The 17,141-nt window shown below is 48.8% G+C and overlaps 1 protein-coding gene across 1 annotated transcript in view; it reads left to right on the forward strand.

Annotated features, from left to right (window-relative positions):
• KIAA0319L (KIAA0319 like) overlaps positions 1 to 17,141 on the forward strand; it is a 941,156-nt gene that overhangs the window by 783,719 nt on the left and 140,296 nt on the right. Inside the window, exon 15 of the mRNA XM_085647985.1 lies at positions 4,329 to 4,467. Within this exon, the coding sequence (XP_085504111.1) occupies positions 4,329 to 4,467 (139 nt within the window). The remainder of the gene's footprint in view (positions 1 to 4,328; positions 4,468 to 17,141) is intronic.

The raw sequence follows: 17,141 nt of genomic DNA on the forward strand, positions 1-17,141 counted from the left end.
ATAAACCACTTTTCCCCAGAACATCAGGGAAAATGAAAACAAGGAAAGTCCATCCAATCCCTTTGCTTGGCTTGTCCTCATAGTCCTCATTCTCCTTCCTTCTCCCTCTTTCTTTGAGCGACCATCACCACATCTGCCATAACATTTAATCCTGTTTCAATTAATCATTCCCTTGAAATAAATTACATGTGTTACCTGGGTGAACATATTTACTTTTCGAAGAACATGCATTATTGTGCACCAATCTTCAAACTTAAGTCTATCACAAAAGGCCCATTATTGCAAACTGTATGTCATAAAGAAGTTGTAAAAACCTACTTCAGTACGCTGTTCACTTTTTCTTTTGTTATCTTATGTGGAGGGTAGATTGATCTCTGATCCCTGGATGGGATAATCCATCACTGGCTTGAAATAATAATGTTTAAATACTGAATCTGAAGACCAGTCTGCAGCAGACCTGATGTCTTCTAGTCTTGCGCCCAAGACTGCTGCTTTAAACGCCATTGTGCCCCTGGCCTTCTGCATCACCCATCTGATCCATCTTGCGATAGTAGGAAATTAAACTGCTTTAAAAGGTTTCTTCATGGAGATAAGAAGTTGGCGTTCTCCATGAGGGCCGATATCCTCCATCATTTCCTTGTATGCTTTAATACATCTCAGTACGCAGAACTTGCGATTGTCCTTAAAGGAATGGTAGGACACCCCCCTAGATTCTGTCTTTTTTAGGCTATGTATGTGAGATGTAACGCCCTCTGGAGTTGAAACCCTTCCTGTAATATCCATGGCTCTGACATCGGAGACACTCTTACAATAATTGAAGCAAAGCAGCATCATCAGCTTACCTGCTTAGCAGGTTGAGGACTCTATTCACTTCCCACAGAGAGTAGTATTGTGGTTCGGGAGGCCTGGCAAAGGCTTATGCCCCTCAACAATTTCCTCAACGTACGATTCTCACCCACTGAGCTACCATCAATAGGATTATTTCCTGCTGAGATGGTGGACCTAACAGCATTCCCTGACCTGTAAGCCATGCCTTGTGATGCCATCTCCAATAAGAAATTTAGGATATGAGCAACAACGGACCCCATGGGATTCCCATCCCTTTGCACACACCAGCGGAGACATCCAGACCAGGCTGATCTGTATTTTTTGGAGGTGAAGTCTACCCAGGCATTTGAAAGGAGGTATTGCACCTGCCCTGAAAGTCCCGGGACTTAGCATCTCTGCCTGTAATCCTCAACTCCATCAATCTCAAGGAACCCTCAGTCACTAACTTGTGGCGATTTCCCAATAGATCTTGTTGGTCATACAAAAATAGGGTTTACTGATTGGAGAATCCTAGGAACATTCCATCAGAACTGGATACTGAAATCTCCAGAAAGGTTTCACTATCGCCATGTCTGATTGCGGTCTCCTCAATTGTTCAGATAGACGTGTTATCATAGAGAACGAAGGGAACACATGTTCCCTCTCCTTGTGCCAGTCTTGGAGAAATGCATCTGTCACCGCTGCCAGAGGTTCAAGTCTCCAGCTGAAGAATCCGTCCAGTTGGAAGTCCAACCTGGACACACATGGGGCCCACACACTGAACTGTGCTTTAAAGATCAACAGATTCAGCTTACACGCGCTGGCACTGTTGACGTGCCTGGCGTGCCAGTTCGCAACCTTCTACAATGCTCCTGGATGGTATTTCGCTGGCAGTAAAATCCTGCTGTCTAGGTAGAACTCCCACAGATTCCTAGCGAGATCCGAGATAAGTTTGGATCCCGTCCCGTCAAAGGCATTGACATAACTGACAACTGAGATATTGTCCATCTTCAAGAGTACACAGCACTGTATTTTGTCCTTTGTCCAATAACAGACCCAGAAAGAGCCCGCTAACAGCTCCAAACAATTGATATGAAGCTTCTGTTCTTGAGATGACCAGACTCCGCCTATAGACAAATCTCCGCAGCGAGCACCCCAGTCTGTTCTGCTGGCACTGTATTTATATGATGACATCCGGATTGGATCAGAAAATGTCTCTCCTATTCCAGGATGCTGTGCGGGTCAACCAGCAACTCATTAATTTCTTGGCTTCCAATGAGCATGGGACTCGGAGTATGTGAGGACCCTTCATAAATGGGATGCCTTTAGCCATTGTATTACCCGATAATGCAGTGTCCCTGGGAATGTGGCTTGTATAGAAGAGGAGAAGAGGCCCACTATTTTCGCGAGTTGTGGAGGGAGGTTCTCTCCTTGGGGTATTCCTCAGTGTCTGCTTGAGTTTTGCCACTTTCCTGGAAGGAAGGTTCAAGGGTACATTCAATAAATCTATGACGAACTCCATTAAAGTCATCCTCTGAGACAGGGTCAAGTGTTGATCACGAACCCCAGGTATTCAAATAGTGAGACCATTACCTGGAGATGTGCTACAAGCTTCCCTGGGTATTGATCCTTCATCAGAAATTCATTGAATGCCATTGAGATATACGATGAGACAAATTCCTTGCGGTCACGAGTATTCAATTACTGACCTGAGCACCTTGGTGAAGCACCACAGTGCGGAAGATAGGCCAGACGGATTGGACGTGAACTCGGAAACCTGGTGTCTCCATTTGAACAGAAGGAATTGCCGGTGAGGATGATAGATGGGGGATTGTCAAGTATGCATCCTTGAGATCCAACCAGAGGACCCAATCCTGGTGATGTAAGAAGTCTCTCAAGAGGGGAAATTCCTTATTTTGAAAAGGCGTAATACAAGGCACTTGTTGAAGGCCTTTAGGTTGATAACAGAGTGTTGGCCTCTGTCCCTTTTCTCCACCAGAAACCACATTTCTGAGGGATGAAAAGGGACAATAGCACCTTTTTCCAGCAGTGCAATGACTTTTGTTCTGCTAGCCCTGTATCGTGCGTTGAGAACCTGATGGGGGGTGGTCTTTCTAGCGTGGAGAGCCATAGAAGTCTATGTGGAAACCACAAAATGTTAGCAACACCGAGGCATTGGAGGTGAATTCCCTCCCATTGTGTATGAACCCTTGAGTGGGAAGAAGGGGTTAGTCTTACCTTGGGCAGATCCTTGAGAGGAATTCTCTTTGAATCCTCCTCTGGAGACTCGCTGCTGCGGCTTTCCCTTGAAGGGGACGAAGATGCTGAACTTGTAAGAGTCCTGCCATTGTCCTTGCCTGGAGCCGTAGCCGCTGGAAGCATGTTGAGAAGGAAAGCGGCCGTCCAAGCGCCCCCTGTTCCCGGTGAAAATTTTGGGGGCGAAACTACTCTTAACACGTTGGCCTTGTCCAAAGAAGAGAACGCAGGCACAAACTTTCCCAGCTCATTGCCAGGTCCTGCGCCTAACCCTTTGGCCTTGCGTGGCGTGAGTATGGCTACCCGCAAGGCGTTGGGTGCAGGGCCTAGCTGCAGACCAAGCCCTGTGGCCAACCCCTCGCGGCACACACTCAACGGCTTTGTGCGGCATGTGGGTGGTGTTACATATGGTAATAAAATATTACTTAACGTAAAAAGAAAAAACTAGAAATTCACTGAAAAAAACAAATGTTAAAGTGGCGTTATACTTAGGAATTGTAATTATATTTTACTTTACATTAAAAATAAAAACGGAAAAATGTAATGAAAATAAATCAAAGGTTAGACTAATATTAGGCGAAAGTTTCAGTGGCAGTGTAACGTTTTAAACTAAAAAAAAAACACTGAAATGTATCTCAAGTTACTGTAACTCATTGCCAAAAGTAACTATAATTTGTTCCCTCGCCATGCACTGCTAATTATTCCACGTTATATCACTCATGACATGATTTCTGATATCACTGATGACATCACTGCAACATCTAAAATGACCTAATTGATAGTAAGGTTGTGCATGTACTTGGAACACCACTATTCACGTTGTACTCACATTTCACTACAGTTTGTTTTTTTACGCATTCCAGCAGTGGCTGCACAGGTAAGAGGGGTGGGGGGGGGGGGGGGAGTCGACAGACGACGGGATAGATGCAATTAAATAGATACATTAATAAAACCACTTACCTTGCTGTTGCTGCATCACTCGCAAAGTAAGTGGTTTCATTTATTTTTCTATTTCATTTTACCTATCCTGTTGTCTGTTGATTGGACCCCCACCCCACCCCGCACCCGCCACACCGCTCTTACCTGTGCCTGCCGATACTGCATTCCAGTTCAGTGATGTGCACTTAGAGATTCAGCTGAATATAACACATTGGAGAAAGTTATACTGCACTGGATTGTATGGTACTAAAGTGCTAATTATTCGGGGGTATTAAAGTAGAGACCAGCAGTTTCACAGTCTTAGTACATTGTTTTAAACCCAACAGGAGGTGTTGAACAACTCTGATCACCATTCTGTGCTTTTCCTGGCAAACCTGGTGGAAGGAACCTATACCTTTCACCTGAAGGTGACCGATGCAAAGGGGGAAAGTGACGCTGACAGAGCGACGGTGGAAGTGAAAGCTGGTGAGCATCAAAAACAAGCAACCAAGAGATATCCATTGTTAATTGCTTATTTTCATGCACCAAATTGTTGTGTGTGTATTTCTACTAAACAAGTGCAAAGAAGGCCCTACAATGTAGGTGAATGTGGATGGTGAAGGTCCCAAAGTGCCAGAAAGTTCAATTCACCACTTACAGCATTTTCTAAACTCATTGGCGAGAATGTGGTTAATGTTGAAATGGTTTAATTCAAAGCTGTGCTGCCTGGCCTTAATGTAATATGTGCACTACCACTGGGATCACTGTAATACTAGACTTCTAGTTTTGGCAGTGTTCAGAGCCACTGCTTGTGTAATAACAGGCGGAAAAATATGATGTAGCCTTTCTTCCATTTTCAATTGGTTGCTCACTGTGCAGTATTCGGCTCCCTGTTCATTCGGTCTTTGTCAACAAACATTTGAGTGAGCACTCTGCAGGTAATCTGAACGTAAAATTGTTCTGCCACATATTTAAACATGATTAAAAAATGTAACCTTCAAAACACTTGTGAATCACAGTTAGTACGTTTATTCTTCATGCACTTCCTCAGCTACGCCAGAAGGGTCCCGTGTGATTGCTTGATGTCTGGAAGGTCTAGTTACATTTCATATATTAATTGAAGCATGAATTTAGGGGGGCCCTTTTGTCCGCCAGCCTTTCTGTTCTGGAGAATCCGAGTTACTTTTTGCTGCACTCTTATTCAGGTTTATCTTTTTTTCCATATCGTCACCTAATGAGAATGGATGCCGCAGATACATGGTTCACCTTCATGGGCTCTCCATTGATAGTGTTAATCATAATCATTGAATTGTCATACATACAGGTGGGATCCAATAGTGCATGTATACATGTGTGTACGCACACGCACACGCACACTCTCTCTCTGCTTAAGAATATCCAGGTTTCTTTTTTCTAAATGCATTTTAGCAGCCTCTCTACAGGCCGTTTTGGCCAACTTTTTATTTTGTTTAAAAAAATTGTGCTTCAAAAATGTCACAAGTTAATAAATAAATTCAAAAACTATATATCACAAATTTTTTTCTATAAGAGGGAGAAAGAGTGGTGTAGCTTACGAAGCTGCAGCATACAGAAAATTGATACTACTGCAGTGCTTAATTTGAGCCTGTGGTATTCGGTGCTCAGCACCAGCGCTTAAAGTGAACACCAGCACTTATTTATGACAGTCTGACACATTGAGGTGCTGATTGCTTAATTTAGAGACGAGCACAGCAGTTGTTTATTAATTCAATATACATTGAAAATGATGAATACTTGCCACCAAAGCCATTCGTATAGCATTGGGGGGCTGGAATAATCTTAACTGTCCCACTTGTAGGAGTGTGATGGTTATTAGATATGTTGTTACTGTGATTAGTAGATCTGACTGCAGCAGCGGACGGTGCAAGCAGACGTGACCTCCTGACGAGGACCCTGCCACTTTTTGTTTATTCTATGTAAATTAAGCACTGTACCTCTCCTTTAATGAAGCACACTCCATTCGTATCCCATCATGCCCTGTCAGTTGTTGCAGTTTTTTTCAGCTCCTGGAAACAGGAAACTAACTTGTCTATTTTGTAAAATGCCCTTCCTGTAGTAGGAAGAAATCAAATACATTGATCAACATGCTCTGTCATTTGTTTCACTGCAAATTACATTTGGGAGGTATCTCCCCAATGTAAAATGACTAGAAAGATTTTAAAGGAAAACCAGAATATTAACCTCACTTCCATTACGGAACTTCCGAACCAGCATCAGAAATAGCTTTCAGGGTGGTTGGAGAGTCATGGAGAACGGGCTTCCGTTAGCATAGCTCATTCTACCATCTCCAAAAACTCCTCAAGAGGGTAACGTATTAGAATAGTCCACGTCATGGGAAGAAAAAGGTTTCTATTTCATAGTCTATGTCTATAAGGTTTACCTCAGGCAACATTGTGATATGCTCAATGTTGAGAGGTCAGTTAAGGTGAAAAAAGTAATGACATTCTTGGGCGATGGCAATCTAGACATCAATACATCCCACGATTAAAAACATTGTATTAGGCAAGTCTTTGCATTTTTAAGTTGATTGGATCAGCAATTGAAGAATAGAAGCCTCCTAGACTCCTCTGACACTTTGTATTCCATGGTATTCTTTCACTCATAAAAGCTTTGTGTCTTTGTAAACTCCAAGTGGGTCTGTAGCTCCATGACGTTCTTCTCTACATATCCCTGCTATTCATGTGCCAATTTCATTGGATGCTGGGGATGCCAATTTCATTGGATACTGGGAACGTATATTGCCTCAACTTCATCTGATAGAGACTACTAGCCGCAGATTCCTTAACGTAGAATTATCCCCAGGTGTGAGACTGGACCCGGAAAACTTTCTTGCCCAGCATCTCTGCGCACCTGGGGTTGGTACCACGCGACTCCACCGGACGTCTTCCGCGGGCGTGACGACAGCGAGGTCACAAAAGCCCACCCCGGTGCGCTGATGTCAGTTTTCTTCTTTACTGCGTGCAACGCAAACCCGAATCGTGTTCCTGGCCTGTTTCAGGCCTTCTTTTTCAGCTTTAAGCGGTTTTTCTTGACAACAGTGTGCGAATGCCTTCGGGCTTCAAGACGTGCTCATCTTGCGCGCGCCAGATGTCGGCGACGGATCCTCACCCCATCTGCATGTGGTGTTTGGGGAGCACCACGACTCCACAGACTGCGAGGTGTGTCAGCAAATGTAGCCGAAGTCCCGGCAGGAGCGCCGGATGAAACTCCTTTCGGCACGCATGTCCAGGTCAGTGTCGTCGCCGCGCCCATCCCCCGCGGAGGGCTTCAAGTACCGCCACTTCTGTCTCCGACATCGTCCCTCTCAGAAGCTGCAAGGGCGTCGCTCACCAGTTGGTAAGTGTTGCAGTTTGTCCCCGAAGCCCGTTCACCGGCCTGTTTGGGGTGCGGGGGCGACTAGAGCCCAGATGGAGGCTTATGTAGCGGCCTTGCAGGCCTCTTTGGCTCTTCCCTCTTCTTCTTCTCTACCTGGGACGTCTGCAGATCCTTCGCGGCGTGCGGGGACTTCTGTGGCATCACCGGCGGCTCCGGCGCCGACAGGTTCGGCTCCAGGTTCTGAAGATGTGGTGCCGTCGGGGTGCAGCCCTTCCGTGTTCCCTCCTACGGACCACGACACCTCACCGCAAACCCCCGCGGGGTCCCTGTGATGTCGCGAGAAGTTGCCAGGGCTCGGGGCGTGTCCTTGAGTCCCCATCAGTCCTCTGGGCAGGCGGCGACCTTAGCCGAGGCGACGCCGCTCAGGTGCCGGAGGCTGCTGGCCTTGGCGGTGCTGCAGGGGCCTGCTGGGGGCCAGGGCGTGTCCCCTGGCCCCCCTCGTTTCTCCACGTAGGGGGCTGGCTCGTCGGAGGTCGAGTCGACGCCTTTTCGGTGCCGTTCCTTAGACGCCCCGGCTCCGACCTAGCCACGGTCTCCCGCGCCACGTGTTGTGGCAGAGGTCGTTCCGGCGTCCCTTTCGGTGCCGGTCGACGTTGACCCAACGCCGGTGGCGGACTCTGCGGTGCCGTGACAGTGTCGGGTCATTGATTTGTCTTCGGACGCCCCCTCTTCTCCAGAGGTTCGGTGGTTGTTGGTTTCATCTTCTCTGGAGACGGGTCGGCACGTCGTGGCTTTTTCCCCGGGGTCTTCTAAGGGCGGCTCTTCGCCGTCCCCGCACCCGCAGTCTTTGCCGAAGGCGCCTCACGTTCCCCATTCATCGGTCCACCCTCCCCCTTTTCGAGCTTGGCCTTTCTTTCCTCCGGTTGGGCTGGGGGACGGCTGCCTTAGCTTGCACCCGTTACCCACGGAGGAACTGCTTTCCCCGCCGTGGGGCCTTACCGAGGCGAGTGCTGCCTTCGCTCAGGCTGTTTCCATGGCTGCGGGAATCTTGCACATGGACAATCCAGCTGCCCATTTCCCCACGGATCATCTGCTGGAGGTCCTCCATCAGGGCTCTGGTGGTCGGGAGCTGCTTCTTCCCTTCGAGGCTTCGCTCCACACTTCTCTTTTGGGTGCTTGGGAGCGTCCTGCCACGGAGGACCCGGTGCCCCAGCCACTTCTGCACCGCCACCGTCCTGCCCCGCATGATCCTGTCTGTCTTTCCCTCCACCCCTCTACCAGGGACCCTCTTTTAAAGACTGCCTTTCCCTCCCTGCTATCGGTCTTGTCTCCCCCATCACGGGAGGCCCGCTGGTTGGATTCCTGGGTGCGCAATATCTATGCCTCCTCCAGTGCAGCTTTGCGAGCACTTAACACTCTTTGTGTATTGGCTAGGGCCACTTCTTGCTTGTGGGATTCGACGGAGTCCCTTATGTCTTCCATTTCACAGGAGGGTGCCTTTGTTGATCTGTGCAAAAACATCAGTTGATGGACTGAATGCAGAACAATGTCATACATTCACCCCAGTACAGAGATCTGGGCCTAAATCCATCGTTTTTTTGCTCACCATGCCATTCCAGTTTGAGCCCAGCCATATGCAAATCAGTCTTGACCCTGTGCCTAATGGGAACAGTCCAGCCCGAACTGCCAAGCCAGGTCCTCCCTGGACTGGAAACAAGCATCCTAGGACCGGTTTCGGGGTTTCACCCCTCTTTAGCCAGGATAGCTTGATTCCAGTGGCATGGAGAGCACGGGTCCCACGTCTGGGCATACCCGTCCCACTCGGGGTAACAAATGCAAAAACAACAGTTGATGGACAGAATGCTGAACAATGTCATACATCCACCCCAGTACAGAGATCTGGGCCTAAATCCATCGTTTTTTTGCTCACCATGCCATTCCAGTTTGAACCCAGCCATATGCAAATCAGTCTTGACCCTGTGCCTCATGGGAACAGTCCAGCCCGAACTGCCAAGCCAGGTCCTCCCTGGACTGGAAACAAGCATCCTAGGACCGGTTTCAGGGTTTCACCCCTCTTCAGCCAGGATAGCTTGATTCTAGTGGCATGGAGAGCACGGGACCCACATCTGGGCATACCCGTCCCACTCTGGGTGACATATGCAAAAACAACAGTTGATGGACAGAGTGTTTTTTGCTTTCTCGCCCTAAGTGCGCCAGGTATGCCCAGACGTGGGTCCTGGGCTCACTGTGCCACTGGAATCAAGCTATCCTAGCTGAAGAGGGGTGAAACCCCGAAACCGGTCCTAGGATGCTTGTTTCCGGTCCAGAGGACCTGGCTTGGCTGTTCGGGCTGGACAGTTCCCATGAGGCCCAGGGTCAAGACTGATTTGCATATGGCCAGGTCTAAACTGGGGTGGCATGGTGGGCAAAAGAATGATGGATTTAACCCAGATCTCTTGACTGGGGGTGAATGTTTTGATTTGTTCTGCATTCCGTCCATCAATTGTGTGTGTCTTGTGTTGATCTGTGGCACCATGTGTTGGATGGCCGGGAGCTGGCGGCGTTTATTCTTTGCTCGGCACTGGACGTTTCGGAGGTGCTTGGTCGTACCATGGCTTCTGCGGTGGCCCTTCGTTGCCATGCCTGGCTACGGGATAGTGTATTCTCTGAGAACGTTAGAGAACGGCTGGTTGACCTTCCCTTTGATGGCGCTCTTTTGTTCCATGCCCCTGCGGATTCTGCCATTCAGAGGTTTCTTGCGGGGCTTCGTCCTCCTCCTCCTCCCCCCCCCCCCCTCCCCCACCTGTATGTCGGTCTGTGTTTTGGGAGGTGTTCTTCCATTGTTTTCCTGGGGTCTTGTAACGAGTAGCCCCGGTTGCGTGTTCTGTGTGGTTAATGTGCCTTAGGGTCCCCTTTTTTCTGGACCTTGTGTGAGAAAGTGCCATCTTTCTTGCAGGGTATGCCCCCAGTTTTTGCTGAATTGCTGATGTACTTTGACTGAGTGTGCTCTGGGCTCCTGCCAATCAGGTACCCAGGGCTGATGTTCCTTCCCTAAAACTGCATAAAGCCTAAACCCAATTGGCATCTCTGGCCACCTGTCAGCCACTGGTAAATGGTACCCTAGGTACCCAGGGCCCTGTGACCAGAGAAGACCCCTAAGGGCTGCAGCACTTATTGTGCCACCCTTAGAGACCCTGTACCCTGACACACACACACACACTTCCTTTGCAGGCTGAGTGTCTTGGTGCAGAACAAAACATAGAGTCGACATGGCACACATCCCTGTGTGCCATGCCCACAACACACACTGCCCTGGCATACCTCAGTCACCCCTCTAGCTGGGTGCCCTATGCCAGTGGTGTGGGTACAGGTGCATGAGCCCTGTGCCCCTACAGCACCCAGGTCCACTCCTGGGCACTGTAAGTGCAGTGCTGTCATTAAGAGTATATGGTGCTGGGGGGTCATCAACACGAACTCCACAGCACTATGATGGCTACACTGAAGACTGAGAAGTTTGGTATCAAGATTCTCAGCACATTAAACCCACACTGATGCCAGTGTGGGATTTAATGTAAGATGCACGACAGAGGGCAACTTAGAGTTGGCCCCTGAACCTAACCTACAATCCACTTCCTGTCTGAGGGAATGCCTAGGCTGCCACACAGCAGACATGTTGCTGGACCCCTGGGTAGAGAGCCATCCGCTCTCCTGGGCCTGAAACAATGCACATCCTGGGCGAGGTGCCAGGTCTCCTCCCCCAGGATGGGCAGGAGAAGATTCAAAGGCATGCCGCATTTGTGAGCTTCCCCAGGCCACTTGCTGTACTCGGCAACTGGCCCCCACCGGTTCTGACCCCCACTCTGGCGGGAAGACTGGCGCGAAACCCTACGGGAGGAAAGTCGGTGTGCCAGTCTCTGCCAAACCCCACCCCTCAGGAGGGGGAGGCGAGGTGAAGCACATCTCCGGGCTCTCGCCATCTTGAAGATGGGGAGCCCTGCCCAATCAGGACTAGGCTACTGCCCCCCTCCCACAGGAGAGTGGCAGTATAGGGGGTGTTCCCTCCCCAGGGAAGGGACCCGTTGGTCCCTGCCCTTTACCTACCTGTAACGCCCCTAAATGTAGTATTTAGGGGCACTCTGAACCCTCCTTCCTCATATCCAGATTCCAAAACAAGCAAGAAGAACATGAAGAAAGAAGACCTGCCGTGCAGCTGCTAACAAGAGGCAGACACCAACTGACTTGGCCCCAGCCCTACAGGCCTGTTGACCCTCGAACCTGCTCCTGCTAAACCCCGGCGTCTCCAGTGGTCGGCAACCTCAAAAACCCCGGAGGACCCGACTGCCTTGTGACTCTAAAACAACTGGGACTCCCATGAGCAGTGGTTCTGGTCAAGGCAAATAACAGACCCCTGGCACCAGCCAGGAACGGCGACTCCTGCACACTCTGCACCCGCCAGGCCTGGCCTGTGCCGGAGTGGACAAAGACCACGAGGACGTCCCCCCGGCGACTGTGACCCCGAATCCAGCACCCAAGGACCCTCCTCGACGCTCCTGTCTACGTCTGCATCCTCAACACCAGAGACCCCCCCCCCCCCACCCCCCCCCAACCGCGACCAGCTGAGGGTAAGATTTCCCGACGCGAAAAGACACCCCGGCGGCCTGCGACCCCCTCTGCCCAGCTCCTGGGTGCCTACCTAATCTACAGCTCCCCAACTTTACCTCTCGAAGTGGTGGTCGCACCTGAAGAATCTTCGTCCCTGAGCTTGCAGCCTTTGTTCGTCATTGAGCTTTTCCATTGAAATCCATTGAGCGCCCGACGGCTCAAAAGCACCCTGCACCCAGCCGCCCGAGTGCCCCTGGTAGTGCAACATCTATCCTAATCTACTTCCCCACTTGCCCAGAGTAAGTGACCAGGAGCCCAGCTCCTACAGCTGTGTGGCCTGCTTGCCAGCAGCCACCAACCAAAGCCCCCCTGCCCACCATAGGATAACATTGGGCCTAACTCTCTCTGCAGCCGGCTGCCCCTGTGCCGCTGAGGGTGTAACAACTGTACCTACCTGACCCTGGGAGACCCCTGAGTCTATGCCCAGAACCTTAACTCTACCAGTCGAGTACTTACCCAAAAGCCGATAACTCACTTTTCTTCCATAGGGTAACATTGACTGGTTTCACCTGGAAATTCTTCTAAGTGTCAAGTTTTGAAAGTTTAAAATATTCACTAAAAATCAGCCGATCAACGAAAGCGAAATTGCTCACCTGCTATCAGGAGAGATCCCAGTGCTGGATCTTGGTGGCCAGCACTGACACTGAAAAGTAATTACAACCGTACTTACCTTTAACTTGATTTTCTCCCGTAGGATAACATTGCCTGGTTTTTGCCAGAAATTCTTCTAAGTGTTGATTTTTCAAACTTAGAAATATTCCTTAAAAATCGCATGTGTAACAAAAATGATTTCTTTCAACTGTTTACAGGAAATGCACCAGGGTTGAATCCAGGATCCAACCCTGAGTAAAAAAATCATTCGTAAAGTAACTAAAATTGCATTTACTTAAAAAGTCCCATTGAGCTCAATGTTATTATTGTGTTTGAATTGTGTTGCCAATTGCAACAACTGTAACTATTGCATTCAAAAGTCTATTGCCTATTGAAAGTATTTATCCAAAGCATCTCATTCTGAGAAAGTATATTTTGATACCTATTGTCGGTTCTAAAATAAGACAACTATATATTTTTTTATACAAACCATTGGCCTAGAGTTCAGTTCTTGAGTGTGTGAGACCATTTGCTGACTGTCTACAAAAAATGCTTTACACTGTCCTCTGATACTGCCCTACTGCTCGACCAAGATACCACTTTAGAGAGTAAGGTTATATCTAACTTTACCCTCTGCCAAACCTCTGGGGACTGTGGACTCTGTGCACACTGTACCTATTTGGAACAGTATATACAGAGCCACTTTCTTACATTGGTGGATCAGCGGTGGGATACAAACTTGCATTTTTTAGACTGTTTGGTTACCTTCTGATCACACGACAGAACTCTTAAAATTGCCTTTAGAATTCTGATTGGTCTTTCCAAAATACTAAAAGTCTTGTCAGGGCCTTGCTTAAGTCCCCTTAGAATTTTAGAAAAATAAGTCACTATAGTCAAGGGTAGCGGGTTAGAACTGTCAGGTTAGAATGTCTCAAAGAAACCCAGCTATTAGTGAAGCTAATTCCATGCAGGACCTGGTGGAGAAGCTCGACCTCACACCTTACTTACACTTGTCTTTCAAGGAATTGAGGTCCCTATGCAAACTTAAAGATTTACCAATGGGCCTGCATCCAACCAAACAAGGGCTCCAGGAGCTCCTGGCTGAGTATGCAAAGGACCACCCATCTGAACATGGTGATGACCAGACAGATGAGGAAAGGGAGGAGGACGAGGAGGATAATGACCCCTCTCCAGTAATCCCTAGGGAGGAGAGGGCTACCATACCCTTGACTCCAAGAATCAACCTCTGGGAATCTAGAGACCACATAGGTGGACCAGGTACCAGGGAACTCACTGGGGGACCCCCCAGTGAAGAGGACCGCTTTCTAGCAAAGCTGGCCAAAAGATTGGATCTAAAGTCCAGACTCCTGGCTCTAGAGAAAGGAAGATAGGAGATAGGTTTAGCACCCATCAATGGTGGCAGCATGGTATGTTCCGGGTAAGTGTTGGATGTTGATTGCACTGTATTTGAGTGATTTTCATGCAAATAAACCTATTTTCAACAAAAAAAATCAATGGTGGCAGCAATTAGTATTAAGTATAGGGTGGAATCTTCTGATCCTAAACTCCCCAAAGGGATTGTCCCTACATTTGAGGAAGGTGATGACATCACCAAGTGGTTCACAGCCTTTGAGAGGGCTTGTGAAATGACAAGAGTAAAGAAACCTCTCTGGGGGGGGCACTCCTGTGGGAACTGTTCTCTGGTAACTGCAGAGACAGGCTTCTGACCCTCTCTGGGCCAGATGCAGGGAGTATGACCTCATGAAGAAGACTCTGATTGAGGTATTTGGGCTCACCACTGAGGAGTATAGGATTAGATTCAGGGGGGCTCACAAAACCCAGACCCAGTTCTGGATTGACTTCGTAGACTACTCAGTAAAGACACTGGATGGTTGGTTAGCTGGACATAATGTGCATGCTTTTACTGGACTTTACAATTTGTTTATGAAGGAACATATACTAAGTAATTGCACAAATGAAAAGTTGCATCAGCATTTGGTAGACCTAGGTCTAATTTCTCCCCAAGAATTGGGAAAGAAGGCAGACCACTGGGTCAAGACTTGGGTGACAAGGATAGTCACTGTGGGTGACCAGAAGAAGGTGGTTACAAAACCTCCCCAGGGGAAAGGTGGTGAGAATCCCCAAGATGAAAAGTCTGAGTCTTCCAAAGGGCCCCAAAAACCTGTTCAGGGGGGTGGGTCCCAAACTACTCCCTATGTGCCTCAACCTTATAGGGGGAAGAACTATGCTCCCTCAAAGACCTGGTGTAACAACTGTAACAAGTTGGGACACTTAACTGTAGATAAATATTGCCCCCACAACAAGGCCCCTAAGGCACCCAGTACAGGTACACCTGGGTTGGCAAGTCTACAGATGGGATCAACAGTGTGCCCAGAGCAAATCAGGATGCACACTGAAGCAGTTCTAGTTTCAGAAGGGGAAGTTGGGTTTGCCACTGTAGCTGTGTGGCCACCAAACTTAAAGAAGTATTTGCAATACCCCTGTGTTAATGGGACTGGGATAGAAGCTCTGAGAGATACAGGTGCCAGTGTCACTATGGTGAGAGACACACTGGTTTCTCCTGAGAAATACTTGATTGGGAAAACCTACCCAGTCACCAATGCTGACAGTGTTACCACTGATCATCCAATGGCTAGGGTGACATTAGGCTGGGGAGGGGGTGGGCTGTCCTGAAAAAGGTAGTGGTCTCTCAAACGTTACCAGCTGCATGTCTGCTAGGAAATGACCTGGAAACCTCAGCCTGGGCTGAGGTTGAGCTAAAGACCCATGCAGCCATGCTGGGTATCCCTGAATTGGTGTGTGTGCAAACTAGAGCACAGAGCAAGAGGAAGGGTGAAAAAGTAGGTTTGGAGCTTGAAAGTATGGCCCTACCAACCAAGAGAAAATTTAAGAAAACTGGGGGACCCGCTTCTGTACAGCAAACAACTCAGGACCCCTCTCCACATGGAGAGGACTTGGACACCCCAGAGGGAACTGAGCCCATGGAGCTTGACCCTTACCAGGTTGAACTCTTGGGCCCAGGGGGACCCACTAGGCAAGAGCTGTGCCAGGGTCAGCAAGACTGTCCCACTCTTGAAAGCCTGAGGCAGCAAGCTGTTTCAGAAACAAACGGAGATGTTAGTGGTATCCACAGAGCTTATTGGGAATAGCGATTACTGTATGCTGAGGCAAGAAACCCCACTCCCGGAACCACCAGGAGGGTGGTAGTGCCACAGAAGTACAGGGAGTTCCTCCTAACTTTGGCTCATGACATCCCCCTAGCTGGACATCTGGGGCCAAAACTTGGGAAAGGCTAGTTAGTCACTTTTACTGGCCTCAGATGCACCAAAAGGTGAAAGAGTTTGTCAGCTCCTGTGTTGCCTGTCAAGCCAGTGGCAAGACAGGTGGCCACCCAAAGGCCCCCCTAATTCCACTGCCAGTGGTGGGGGTGCCCTTTGAAAGGGTAGGTGTGGACATTGTGGGTCCACTTGAACCTACCACAGCCTCAGGGAACAAATTCATTCTAGTAGTAGTGGATCATGCTACTAGGTACCCTGAAGCAATTCCACTTAGGACTCCTACAGCCCCTGTAGTAGCCAAGGCCCTCCTGGGTGTCTTCACCAGGGTAGGGTTTCCTAAGGAGGTGGTTTCAGACAGAGGTTCCAACTTCATGTCTGCTTATCTGAAGCACATGTGGAAGGAGTGTGGAGTGCAGTACAAGTTTACTATACCTTACCATCCACAAACCAATGGCCGTGTTGAAAGTTTCAACAAGACATTGAAACTCACGATCATGGGACTCCCTGAAAAACTCAAAAGGAGATGGGATGTCCTGTTGCCATGCCTGCTTTTCGCTTACAGAGAAGCGCCACAGAAGGGAGTAGGGTTTTCCCCCTTTGAACTTCTGTTTGGTCATCCTGTGAGGGGACCACTCTGTCTTGTGAAAGAGGGTTGGGAGAGGCCTCTCCAAGAACCCAAGCAAGACATTGTGGACTATGTGCTTGCCCTAAGGTCCAGAATGGCTGAGTACATGGAAAAGGCTTCAGAAGCACTGGTATGACCAAAATGATGCACTGGTTGAATTTCAACCTGGGCAACAGGTGTGCATTTTGGAGCCAGTGGCACCAAGGGCACTCCAAGATAGATGGAGTGGTCCTTACCCTATCCTAGAGAAAAAGAGTGTGGTCAGCTACTTAGTTGACCTGGGCACAAGCAGGACACCCAAAAGGGTTATCCATGTGAACCGCCTGAAACTCTACAATGACAGGGCTGACATCACCATGCTGATGGTGACTGATGAGGAACAGGAAGCAGAGAGTGAACCTCTCCCTGATCTCCTCTCCTACAGCCCAAAAGATGGGTCAGTAGATGGTGTAGTCTTTTCAGACACCCTCTCTGCCCAACAGCAGACTAACTGCAAGCAAGCCTCTTTTCCCTGACCCCTGGTTTGACAAACTGGTGTACCCATGAAGTGGACACTAGTGACAGTGCACCTGTCAAAAACAAGATCTATCGTCAGTCAGACCAAGTCAAGGAAAGCATCAAAGCTGAAG

This window comes from Triturus cristatus, chromosome 3_2, assembly GCF_964204655.1.
Source record: "Triturus cristatus chromosome 3_2, aTriCri1.1, whole genome shotgun sequence".
In the NCBI taxonomy this organism is placed as follows: Eukaryota; Metazoa; Chordata; class Amphibia; order Caudata; family Salamandridae; genus Triturus; species Triturus cristatus.